The 13,994-nt window shown below is 31.8% G+C and overlaps 1 protein-coding gene across 1 annotated transcript in view; it reads left to right on the forward strand.

Moving 5' to 3' along the window:
- The window catches only part of TRPM7 (transient receptor potential cation channel subfamily M member 7), a 104,375-nt gene that overhangs the window by 58,860 nt on the left and 31,521 nt on the right, over positions 1 to 13,994 (forward strand). The window contains exons 14-21 of the mRNA XM_019730656.2: positions 620 to 760; positions 1,040 to 1,174; positions 1,755 to 2,035; positions 3,066 to 3,294; positions 4,354 to 4,509; positions 4,587 to 4,730; positions 6,997 to 7,125; positions 8,712 to 8,990. Coding sequence (XP_019586215.2) covers positions 620 to 760; positions 1,040 to 1,174; positions 1,755 to 2,035; positions 3,066 to 3,294; positions 4,354 to 4,509; positions 4,587 to 4,730; positions 6,997 to 7,125; positions 8,712 to 8,990 — 1,494 coding nt within the window. The remainder of the gene's footprint in view (positions 1 to 619; positions 761 to 1,039; positions 1,175 to 1,754; positions 2,036 to 3,065; positions 3,295 to 4,353; positions 4,510 to 4,586; positions 4,731 to 6,996; positions 7,126 to 8,711; positions 8,991 to 13,994) is intronic.

Consider the following 13,994-nt stretch of genomic DNA (forward strand, 5'->3'; position numbering starts at 1 on the left):
TGATGAGATTAACCAAGTAATCTATTCTGAAACAGGCAGTCTTTTCAAACTCACAAGTGAATTATGTTCCAGAAGTTCATTTGTAAATTGATGACCTGAGAAAATGAAATCTTAGCTCTAAATAGTATTGTAAGTGGTACTTAAATCCTAGATGAGGCTATAAAAACTTGTGTGACATATAATTTTGGTTTAAAAAATAGTTATAAGTATTTAAGAGCCCATCAAGAAGCATAATTAACATTTATAGCATTATTTTTGTAGGAAAATGCAATTTATGATATCTGCCACAGTGAAATGGAATACTTGCCTCCTAGCAGCAGCTTCTTTGCCTCTATGTGTGAAGTATTAGGGCGTTGGAGAGATCAAATGATCTTTCTGCTGTAAACCTTACTCCTGTCTTGAACCACATCTTTGAGACTTCAGACTGCAGAATCTCCTTTTCTTGCAAAAGAAAACAGAGAAACAAATTACTCCTTTCTCCTATAAAGATAGCTGCTGCAAATTCCGGCTTCCTGAAACAAGTAAACATTTGTCATTTTGGAGATTAGGCACATTTCTAGGCATGGAATTACTGAGAAATATTATTTTGTTTTTTTTAAAAAGAATGCTTTGTTTCCAGGGAAATCTTCCTCCAGGATACAAGATCACTCTAATTGACATAGGACTTGTTATTGAATATCTTATGGGAGGAACCTATAGATGCACCTACACTCGGAAACGTTTTCGATTAATATATAATAGTCTTGGTGGAAATAATCGGGTATGTAATATTTGGAGAGGAAGTGTATATTAATATGTTTTAAAATTAACTTATATACTTTAAAAGTTAAAAAGTACTTACATTAGAATGGTAAAAGTAGCATTTTCTTAAAAATACGAGATTTTTAACTAAGTACTTAGAAATATTTTGTAATTGAAATCCTAAACAAATCATATTTTTTTGTGTGTATACACATTTCTACATATATAAATTGATTATTGAATTTTTATAGATATCAGCTTATTTAAATCTTAAAAACTAACAAGCTTTCATTTGTAGAGATCTGGCCGAAATACCTCCAGCAGCACTCCTCAGTTGCGAAAAAGTCATGAATCTTTTGGCAATAGGGCAGATAAAAAGGAAAAAATGAGACATAATCATTTCATTAAAACAGCACAGCCCTACAGACCAAAGGTATTTTTGTTTAAATATTACATTTTCTGTATTTTGGCTTTTGTTCTTTCTAAATTACTTAGTATTATGAAACAAAAACTTATTTTAGTAAGAGTTGCCTTTTGTTTTTAGAGGTATTATATCCTTGATTCTTTATTTTGCCATATACAAAATGGTATTCATTGTGAGTTAATGTTTCTATTAAGTTTTCCATATTTAGATATGATAATCAAATTTTTAAGATGTTTGATAAATGCCTAACTGCCTTTTATTCAATTTTCACTTGGTTAACAACATGCAAGACAAAGGTATTATCTAAACTTTGCTTTCATTAATATTGTGTTTTATCAGATACTAGTTGAAATATTTAGGCCCTTTCTTTAATCTTGGAAAACTTTGTTATAGAGACATTTTTTTGGAAATGCCATTTCCATAAAATGAATTTTGAGCTATAATAAAAGTCAAGTATATAAAATGTATACTATTCGATTTGTGCAGTTATATGAAATTGAAGAATAACATAAAGGAGATTTTATAAAAATTTTCACATGAATCATGACCTTATTATAATGAGCCTTATTACATTTATTTTCCCTTGAAGATTGATACGGCTGGGGAAGAAGGAAAGAAGAAAAGAACCAAAGATGAAATTGTAGATATTGATGACCCAGAAACAAAGCGCTTTCCTTACCCACTTAATGAGCTGTTAATTTGGGCTTGTCTTATGAAGAGGCAGATCATGGCCCGTTTTTTATGGCAGCATGGTGAAGAATCAATGGCTAAAGCGTTAGTTGCCTGTAAAATCTATCGTTCAATGGCCTATGAAGCAAAGCAGAGTGACCTCATAGATGATACTTCAGAAGAATTGAAACAGTATTCCAAGTAAGTTATATTTTATCATTCGAAACATTTTAAAAATACAAAATAGATTGTGTTTAAGTGAAGGTTATGGTGTCATGCACTAAGTGGGGATATATATACATCTAACTTTATTGGTGTAATTAATTTTACTGGTATAATTAAGAGAAACACATTTAAAAAATATGTTAGGTATTTTTTAAAATTCAGAAAGAAACTTTGCTATCTGTGCCTGTACAAAAGAGATTATCATATGTTAACAATGCAAAAGTTAAATAATTCAGCAAGAAAAAAGAAATACCAAAAGTCAATTTAATGATTGCACATAGTAGCAATTAGATTAGGAAGTGCTCCACTTGACATGGTAAGGAAAGGAAGAAAGTGAGATTTGAATTGTGTTCTAAGGAAATGAATTCAACTGGAAGGGCATTTCAGATGGTGGAACTACAAATATAGAAGAACGAAACAGTTCACAGAAGCTTACAGTTTACTCACGGGACTAATGGAATATTAAGCTGCAAAGGTAGTTTCTAGATAGCTTTATGATGGAAAATAGGACCTCCCTTCCCCCAAAATAGGCCAACTTTGGAAGAAGGTAAGCTGTTACTGAAAATAACTCTAGCAGGGCTCCTATGATTACGTAGGATTTAAAATTCAGGTGTTTTTCATGATTAAGTTAGTCCTTACATTATTCCTTTCTAACTTGGTACCAACTCTTTTTTATATTTGAAATGACTATATAGTAATTTTATAACTGAACATTGTCAGTTTGTTTCCTGTGACACTGTAGATTTATTTCCATGACCAGGGGAAAGTGCTCTGGAGTCACCTTTTTTTTCTTGTTCTTAATGTGACATATTTTAATACTTTGTGATTTCCACATAGTAGTAGATACCTGAATACATATAGCTACTATGATTCTAATGCCTCACAATTCCCTAAGTGTGTGTGTGAATATATTAAAAACTGAAATGGTTATGAATGAATTTAAGAATAGTGGTTTAAACCTTCAGTTTGGTAATCTGAACATATTTTGTCTTTAATCTTTTGATAGTGATTTTGGACAATTGGCAGTTGAATTACTAGAACAATCCTTCAGACAAGATGAAACCATGGCTATGAAATTGCTTACTTATGAACTGAAAAACTGGAGTAATTCTACCTGCCTTAAGTTAGCAGTTTCCTCAAGACTTAGACCTTTTGTAGCTCATACCTGTACACAAATGTTGTTATCTGATATGTGGATGGGAAGGCTGAATATGAGGAAAAATTCCTGGTACAAGGTATACCTTAGAAATAATTTGATATAAAGTACGTGATTAGATAAAAAGAACAGAGGAATTAGCCCATATGTATAGTAAAATACCTTAATTTATGAGAGTGGTGGGAGTGGTGGTGGTGGCATTTTATCGCAAGTGGCATGAGGTATCCTTTTTTCCTCCTGTTCTTTACTCTGAATCCTTTTCAGTTGTGTGTAGCGATTGTTGCTCCTATCTGAGCCAGAAGTGTGAGGCCAAAAAGTGGAAGTACTGGCGTTTACAGCCCTGAGCAGCCTTAACAATGTTGCTGCTTTTTGAGAAGATTCCCAAATTCTGTAATTTAGGACCAACTACTAACTTAATAATTGGTTTCTTTTAATTTATTTGAAGTATATTGGATATGCCTGGTTTTAATGGTCAAGAATTTGGGTAAAAGGTTGGCTTCAGGTTTCATCATAGTGAGAGATATCACTTGAAACTCTCCTTTTCATTTTCTTGTATTTTAAGTAAAATGCAGAAATCTGGCAAGTAATTTAACCATTGACCATTGTAAATAGATAATAAATACTAATCATCTACTAAAAATTTTTTTGAAAGATTAACCAATAGAAACCCTGATAAACAATTGTAATTTCTTTGTGCTTAGGATTTGTAGGTAATTCATAAAATTTTAGAAGTAAACGTTTTTGTTTATGTAGGCACAAGTTGAGTTATGATATAGAATGCTGGCAAAGAGATTTAGGATAAAATTAGGCACATAGCAACTTTATAAGTCCTGAATTCTGTTCAACCAAAAATGTATTTTCTGAACAAATTGTAATGTTTATTTTTAAAGGACAAGTCTTTATTAAATCTTTTCTATACCCTCCTAATACTCAAATGTTTTGTTATTCCTTAAAACAATTCACCCTAGGCCTTTTTAAATAATATAAGTACAAATGAAGTTTTTGTTTTTTTTCCCTATACGACCAGGGACAAAATGACTAATAATTAGGCTGTTTAATACCTTTTTATTGCTTTTGTTGTATTCTTGAAGCTCATTAATTTTAAAATGTAAACTTAATGTGTTTCTAAAATTTTTAGGTTATATTAAGCATTTTAGTTCCACCTGCCATATTAATGCTAGAATATAAAACTAAGGCTGAAATGTCCCATATTCCACAATCTCAAGATGCCCATCAAATGACAATGGAAGATAGTGAAAACAACTTTCAGAACATAACAGAAGAGATTCCTATGGTAAGGAGGAAAAAAATTTTTCAGTAAATGTAAATTTGTTGTGAGTAAACTTACTATAAGTGTTATTTTTATTTTAGGAAGTATTTAAAGAAATCAGAATATTGGACAGTAATGAAGGAAAGAATGAAATGGAAATACAAATAAAATCCAAAAAGCTTCCAATCACACGAAAGTTTTATGCCTTTTATCATGCACCAATTGTTAAATTCTGGTTTAATACGGTATGTTTTTAAATTATATGAGAATAATGATTTTTAAAGATAGGCTTTAGGGCACCTTTGGTGTGCAGATCCCACACTGGTCTTGATGTGCCTTACTTAGATCACTGAAAAGCCATTTTTCATTTACAAGAGAAATAAGTTTGACTTAGTTCCATCCAAATTGCCATCATATGGAATGATAAACCCTAATAAATCTTAGCTCTAATTAGAACCTGAAATTTACTAAAAAAGTATGTGGTAACCATATCTATCCCTTTTGTAAGTGGGTAACAAATACTAATTATCTACTAAAAATATTGGTAAAGATCAAACAAAATAAACTTATACAACTATAATTTCTTTGTGCATTAGGATTTTGCAGATAATGTTAAAATTTTGCAAAAACCTTTCTTGCAGTGTTAATTGATGGTGAAGAGTAATCTAGAGCATTCATATAGTTTTATTTATCAGTGATGTAATAGCTTGTTTCTTAATCATATTTTAGTACATGTTTGATTATCTGCCTCATAATTGGCTTTTCTCTTTCTTTATGGAAGAAGAGATTTTACTACCAGATAAATGAACATATATATCCATAGAGGGGATGTACTTGCCTGAAGAAAAACACGAGATTAGCCCTTACTTTTAACCAGTGTCTGAGCAGATGAGTTTTTATTCTGCTTCCCAGGAAAACTCTTACTTTGTTTTGATTTTGTTGTTATTTCTGTTGTTTTTCATCTTCATCAGACTTTTTTTTTTTTAAACTAAAATATTCATTTATTATTGAAGAAAGTCATAGATTTTCTCATTTTTGACACAATGGACAAATACCGTAATTTTCATTTGCAAGACATATGTTTCTAGGTTTTAATAGTTCATCAGACTTTTTAAAGAATTGCCTACTACCTATACTACAAATGGCTCTGTACAAAATGAACATTTGAGAATTTATCCTTCAACCATTGCTTTCTCACCCACATACGTGCCCATTATCCTGAGACTAATTAATAACATTTCATTCTGAATATGAAAATTTTCTTGCTCTGTCTTGTTAAGATATTGAAATTGCACGTCTGAATTACCTAACATAATCCCCCAATTCTGTCCCCACTAAAGGAAATAATGTACGTTGCTGACATTTGTATTCATCTGAATAACTTTTAAAAAATGGATAACCCAGGTGGCTACAGGAATTTCTCTTTTGTTTATTGCAGTTTACTTTCCTACCCTGCCATAGCTTAAATCAGGGATCTGGCTTGTTTCAAGACTGGGAGAAGCAAGGAGAATGATGAGCAGATTCTTAGCCACAACTGTTCAAGGGTCTCAAAGAGTCTGGGTTTTCCTCTGAAATGAAATGACTAGTCAGATATTTTATATAGACCTTATAATCTTTTTTGTTAACAGTATCAGAAGTGGGATGTTCCCTTACTTAGGTTTAATGCTTTTTAGCTAGGAAAATACCAATTGTCTTCCTAGGAATACTATTTGGTTGGGGGAGGGAAGAGGCAGGCCGGTAGAATGTGTTTCTTGATGATGATGGTGGTGAAGTTCTTTAGTAAAATTAATACCGTGTTTCCCCGAAAATAAGACCTAGCCGGACAGTCAGCTCTAATGCCTCTTCTGGAGCAAAAATTAATATAAGACCTGGTTTTATTTTGCTACTATAATATAAGACCGGGTATAACATAACATAACATAACATAACATAACATAACATAACATAACATAACATAACATAACATAACATAACATAACATAACATAACATAACATAACATAACATAACATAACATAACATAACATAACATAACATAACATAACATAACATAACATAACATAACATAACATATAACATCATAACATACAACCGGGTCTTATATTAATTTTTGCTCCAAAAGACGCATTAGAGCTGATTGTTAGCTAGGTCTTATTTTCAGGGAAACATGGTATATTACGATATTTTAGGTATATTGTAAGTTAAATGGAATTCAATTATTTGGACTAAGCTGAGAACATAAACCTTGGTATTATAAAATTCTTACTATGGGAAGTATGAAAAACTCAACAGGGTTCTAGAATAATACATTAATACCTGGAGACCATTATATTTTGATTGATGAGTGCAATATCTGCACTGAAGAAGAGTTATTTCTAAGACTATATAATGAATAAAACTGGGAGATTGTTCACAGGAGCTCATTTAGTCTTTTTTTGTGTATGCTTAAAATTTTACGTAATAAAACACTATTTTGTAATCAATTTTATTCATGTCTTGTATTTTTTATTAGTTGGCTTACTTAGGATTTCTGATGCTTTATACATTTGTGGTTCTTGTACAAATGGAACAACTACCGTCAGTTCAAGAATGGATTGTTATTGCTTATATTTTTACCTATGCTATTGAGAAAGTCCGTGAGGTATGTCTTTAGTTTTTCCTACTCGTAACTTATTGCATATATGGAGGGCGTTTTGTTTTGTTTTGAGTATGTATTTGGGTATGTTTATGTGTTATTTTATGTTTATCATAATTTCAGTAGGTGATGACTTTATAGGAGTGTAGAACATTTTTATTTTTGCTGTTCTAAAAATTATGGCAAAAGATTAGGAATCAGTGTGCTGTTAACTTTGTCACAATTACAACAAAAATGATTTATCTCAGAAACACAGCCTAGATCTGTTTTTGCATTATTTCCTCAACATCCATGTATATGTTCTCTACCACTCATCAAAAAGTATTAAATATACATATAGCCAATCAGGCAAGTAAATTATACATAGGTTTCTTATTTTGTTCTTGTATTTTATTGCCCCTTAAGTGTACTCTACTGCCCATTGAATTGTCATATAGATTTAAATCCCTTTGTCTATCAGAATTTTTAACTTAAATTGTAAATTTTCCAACATCCTGATTTTGAAAAAAATTTTTTCCTTAAATAAATTTTTATACTTTCTGTTCAAACTAGTAGCTACGTAAGTGTTGTTTTATAACACATTTACTTAATTCTAAATTATTTCAGGACTCTGCTTTACATTTAGAGAATACGTGAAATTGCAGAAATAAATAGAAGGCATTGTACTGCCTTTCCACTTAGGTATCATAGGAATTTATCTTAATAAATAGCTTGTTATGCATTTAAAATTTTTTTAGTGCCATGGTTCATATGTTTTATGAAATCTGTTATTTTACAAACGTGTTTAGAAATTAGGTTGTTAAATGATAAAAGCAAGTTGCAATGATTTTTTTTTTTTAATGTACATTCATAAAACAGTTCTGCAAGGATTCATTAGCTAGTACAGGCATACCTCAGAAATATTGCAGGTTCCATTCCAGACCACTGTAATACTAAAGCTAGTCTCTCAATAAAGCGAGTTGTAATCTTTCTGCTAGTGGAGGGTTTTGTCTTCAATTTGTAGAAAACGCAACACCTGTAAAGCTCAATAAAGCAATGAAATTAGATACCTATAATAACAGTAGTTGCCTCTAGTGGGGGTAAGGAAGAAAAGTGGAAGGGAGACTTATGGTTTTGAAGATGTAAATGTATTACTATTCCCCACAAAAATTAAAAAAAAAAATTTATATTCCAAAGAAGATACAAAAGGTACTAAAACCATTGAGTTGTTTACTTTTTGCAAATAAGGCACCTTTGGAAGATCCTACCAGGATATCTTAGTGTTGTTTCAATGAAAAACAACTTCAAAAATATCCCACATTCCAATTCTAGAAAACTGTGTTCTAACCCAAGATTTTTAGCTTAGCTTGGTTGAGCAGGTCATTTGTGGGTTTTGTTTTGTTTTTTTTCTAACATAGAATGAAGATAAGAATCACCAGTCTCTGATATCTTAATGAATTGTTTTGGTGATCAAATGCATCATCAAATGCCAAGATAATAAAAAATACTTTGAAATTTTAAAAGATGCATAAAATTCTATTGTGATATTATAATTACTGGTGTATTTTTTCATAGGAAGAAATTGATTAAACTCTTTTTTTAAAAACTTTTAGATCTTTATGTCTGAAGCTGGGAAAATAAGCCAGAAGATTAAAGTATGGTTTAGTGACTACTTCAATATCAGTGACTCAATTGCCATAATTTCTTTCTTCATTGGATTTGGACTAAGATTTGGAGCAAAATGGACCTTTGAGGATGCATATGATAATCATGTTTTTGTGGCTGGAAGATTAATTTACTGTCTTAACATAATATTTTGGTATGTGCGTTTGCTAGATTTTCTAGCTGTAAATCAACAGGCAGGACCTTATGTAATGATGATTGGAAAAATGGTAAGTTGAGAACCATAATCATCATGGGTTTATTGATATTGTTTCTTAAAATCATAAAAACGTTAACATAGTTTTACTTGAACCAGAGAATGTTATTGCATGTTTATTTGCTTTATACTTCAAATCGACCATACCTAAGTATATTAACTTTTAAAGGAAATATTTGATGGGTATGGTTAGGAAAACAATATTTTATTTGCTGTATGTTGAAATGCTTTAATTTTTAAATACTGCTTGCTATGAATATTTGAGATTAGAATGAAAGAGATGAACTTGTTGTCTCCAATCTGAGTTTCTTTTCATCTTTACTGCTACGACCCTAAGCCAATCCATCACCACCTGGTACCTGCAGTACTCTAGTAATCTGTTTACTCACAGCCACTCTGGTTTATCTTCAGTCTACATTAGAACAGAGTAATTCCTTCAAAATGCAAATCTGCATATGTCACTCCCCCCTCTTAAAAGTTTTTTAATGGTTTTGCATTACTTCTAGAGATCAGTGTACTTAATGAAACCCATAGGCCCTACCCAGTTTGGCTGTTGCTTTTCTTTTCTTTTTTTTTTAATTTTTAAATTTGAGGTAATTATAGATTTACATGCAGTTGTGAGAAATGACAGAGAGCCTATGGGCCCTTTACCTAGTTTCCTAAACGAGTAACATCTTTCGTGCTTTTTTTTAAGTCTAGTCTCCTTCCATTTTAAACTTTTTATCTTGCTCTAGTCACATGGGGCTTCCTATATTTTCCTTAGCACAACCCTATCAGAGTACCATAGCTTATATTCTTCTTTCTGCCTGGAGTGATCACCCTCCTCTACACTCATACCCTCAGCCTTTTTGACTAATTAAGTTTATACTGCAAATCTCAGCTCCAACATAATTTTTTTTTGAGGAAAGCTTTTTTTGATGTCCTCCAGCTAGATCAAGTTCATTTGCTGTACAATTTTATGGGACCCTTGTTTCTTCCCCTCAGAGTATTATTTATCTCTGTGTCTAACTATATTTTAAACTGTATTCTTACTAGATTACTTATATTCTCCTCTAGACTATAGAGGAGAATATTCCTTGGAGAATCAAACTGTCTAATTTCAGTCACCATTATATCTTCAGTACTTACCACCATGCCCAAATAGTAGGTTCTCCATAGTAAATATTTGTTGTTTGGAGGGAGAAAGCTATTACAAGTAGGAAAAAAAGAAACATTAAAATACTGAACATTCATTCATTGCGTTTTAATAAGTTGATTCTTAAGATTTTTTTCTTATTTTTATATCAGATTATAAACTTTAAAAACTGATTGTTCATGAAGTAGTTATTCTCTCCTATGCAAGATGTGCAACAAGTATTAGGACATTACCTCTGAACTTTATGAAACCATATCTCTTTTTCCTTTTTTTACTTTTCCAGTCCTGTAGTATAATTTTATAATCTATCTTGAGGAGACTGTCTTACACCTAGTATTTTAGGAAATCCTATGAGATATTAGCAAACTGTCAATGTGGTTTATTAAATTAATGAGTAGGGGAAATAGGTATTCATGAAAAGAGATATAAGTCTGTGGAGGCTGTTATTAAAGCGATGGGATGTGAGCTGTTCTTTGAAAGCTTCAGAAATAAGTAAAAAGGCACAGCCTAACTGGAACTTCTTTGATAATAAGGAGTAGTTAGCAGTCAAATTGAATAGGCAGGGCATGGATTATATGGAATACTGAAAACTGGGACTTTAGAGAAGAAAAATACAGGGGAACCCATTGAAGTGGGCCCCCCCACAATTTGATTTTTCTTTTCCATAAGAAAAATAAGTTGACATTTCTTTGTCTTTCCTTGTCATTTGGAATGACTTTTCTGTATGATTGTTGAAAGCAATGGTCAGATTGTTCTTTATGATGATTTTCAACCAGTGGGGGCAGTCCAAGAACATCTCACAAGTGTTTCTCATTCTCAGCTCCAACACACCACATAATCTTGTCCCAGTATTAATGTACTTGGCAAGATAATGCCAGCTAAACAAATACTATCTGTGGTTTATGTCTTTGGGCAGTTCTTTCCTCAACTATCTTCATAGATCCAGACTATGTTCTAAAGTTGCATCCAGATCATCTAATATTTTCCTGATACAATGTGGCCAATATTTGGCTCTCTCCCATAGGCTTAACCATCTGGCAGCTTTTGTTTTTAAAAAATAAATGTCAGATTTAATGTGCAATTTTTTAATGCACTGAACTAAAAAATCTAAAACATATTGGGCCTACTTCTGACATACACATTTTCAGTTTTCAGTGGGGAAAAGACAAACTATTATGCTATTGCTTTAGTAAAAGTAGCTTTTCCTTCCTTACTCTAAAATTACTACTCATTGTAGAAAATTTTAGCAAATACAGGCAAACTACCATCCATCCAGAAACGTTCACTATTAACAGTTTGATGTATAGCTTTTCATTCTTCAAGACATATCTGTGAATACGTGTGTTTGTGTTAGATTTCACATACGTAAATGTATATAATAGTTTTATCAAAATAGACCTATAATATGTATGCTGTTCCTCAATCCTTTTTAAATATCAGCCCCCTCTTGTTAAATATAAAAATCTATTCTTTGAGTTTCTGAAACTCTTTTCCTTAATCTTGGAAAAATCACTGTCTTCTAAATTAGATTTATCTTCCGAGTCACCCCACTAGCTCACAGGATTATCAACATTACTTGGCATCATGAAAACAAGATTTTAAAGTTTTCTGAATATGAGTATAAAGTTTTATTATTATATTTGCTTTTTCACACTACATGTTTCCCCTCCAGGAGAATGTGTCCTACTTCCCCCCAGTTAAGAATTACAGCTTTTCTATACACACATCAAAATAGTACTCATTGTTCATCCTTTTTCCATTCTTTCATAAAGTGATGGTATTTCCAGGAAACAAAGGAGTTAAGGTTTTTGGGAAAGAATTGGTTTTATCTTAACTTTCTAGTGTGCAAAAAGGTGCTCCAGCTCTCACTGCATACCATATTATTTAGTGACTTAGTGGTATCAGGTTAATTTAAATAGTAATGTACAGTAAATGGGGGTGTAGGAAGTACAGAAGTGGATAGCCATAATAATAGATGGAGATGGGAAAAGTAGACGAAGCTAAGAGAAAGTGGAGCTATCTGGTTTCTGTCTGAATCTTGCCTCTAACGTACTCCCAACACTCCCACCATTCTTACATCCTAGCCACAAGGAGTTTGAGTATGTTTCATTTTCTTCTTTATCTATGGTCTTTTGATCCACCTTCCACCAGGATTATGTCTTTCTCCTTTTCAACCAATCGTATATCATTATCTCTTTTCTCCTAGTGCTATCTTCTGTTTCCACCCCCTTCAAAACTTTCAGAATGGTTAATGTTCTGATTATCTGCTTAAAGTAGGTACTGCAGGGTATAAGAAGTCCTTCATTAAAGGATACCTTTAAATAATGAATAAAGGAGATGAATTTCATAGTAGAGTCCCAGAGTAACCTAACACTCTTTCTACTATCGTTGTATATCTATTATATGCTATGGATTATGCTAAGCTGAAACTGCAGAGGTAAATAAGACATGGTCCAGATCCTCATGGAATTCACAATGTGGTATAAAGCCAAACATGTGAACAGATAGATAGCTACAGAAGGATATTGTAAACTCTTGTATGAAGACCAAAGAGCTAGTAACTAATTCTGTCATGAAGGCTTTCACAAATAATGTATTTGGAAAGAGTTTAGAAAACAGGAATTTTTCCTGAGCAGGGAATTTCTTAAAGAAAACAGCTTTGAAAAGTTTGAAGATGTAAGAGATTAAAATGAAAGAAATCTTCCTCACAGTTGACATCTGTCATAGAGATCAGATTAATGACAATTACATGGTAAATGCTAAATCTTTCCCACTCACTCCATATATCTATACATTCAAGCTAGAAACCCTCAATATAAGAGATGAAGAAATGGAATATTCAAATATTTTAAATTTAGGTCAAGTATATAAGGAAGGTTGTTAGATAGGCTTTATGTGGAAAGTTATGAAATCCAGAGACCTCTGATTCATAGACCTTGAGTAATTTTAGGATACTGCAGTACAGATTTAGATTTTGTTTTGACTTTTGACTTGGGCTTTAAAAAAAAAGAATTACAGATAAATGTTTGGATTCCAGAGTATATCAAATGCCATGAATGATGTTTTGATGAATTATTTATTTGCCTTTTAAAATCTTCTATCCCAAGACTTTGTTTATTGAGAACATAAATTCTCTCAGTTATCATAAGTGCTCAAAGAAGGCATTATTCGACTATAATTACTCCATCCAGTCTAGATCTCTTTACCTTTCACATTCCTACCTTCCATTTCTACTTGCTAAATATTCATTTTAAAAATATATGAAAATGTCATAGTAATTTTTTAGGTTGATTTACTATTGCAGTAAATCAACACAGTAGATTACAAATTTATTGTAAATGTAGTCTCTTGGTCTGTATGGGACTTACCTCAGCAGATTATTATTTGTGGATAGGTTTTATATATTACATATTATATTGTGGATAGCTATTATGAATGAGACAACATTCACTTTTTTAGATGTAAATACTGAACACTGTGCACCTAAATAAGTAGATAGAAATTAATATTTTATTATAGCATTTCACTTAATTCTTTGAATTCCTGAGTAGTGATGTTAAAATTCACATTGATTTAACAATAAAAACTATTTTTCAGAGGTTAGGTGATATAGTTTAGTCACTTTTCAATTTTGTGAAATTTAAGAATTGCAAACTACCTGACTTGCCAACAGATTTGTTAACCAAATATTGGTATCACTTATTTTTTCAACACTCATACTGATAATTCAGTTTGTTGTTTCTGTTCAGCTCCTAGGAGGTTTTCATAGCCCATGACAAAGGGGAGGGTTCAGTATGGGTGAGAAGAGAAGAGTGCTTTTTTTTTTTTTGAAGTGGGCAAAGGACAGTTATCAAAGGGAGGTAAAAAAGAGATTGTGCACCT

This window comes from Rhinolophus sinicus, linkage group LG03, assembly GCF_036562045.2.
Source record: "Rhinolophus sinicus isolate RSC01 linkage group LG03, ASM3656204v1, whole genome shotgun sequence".
Classification (NCBI taxonomy): Eukaryota; Metazoa; Chordata; class Mammalia; order Chiroptera; family Rhinolophidae; genus Rhinolophus; species Rhinolophus sinicus.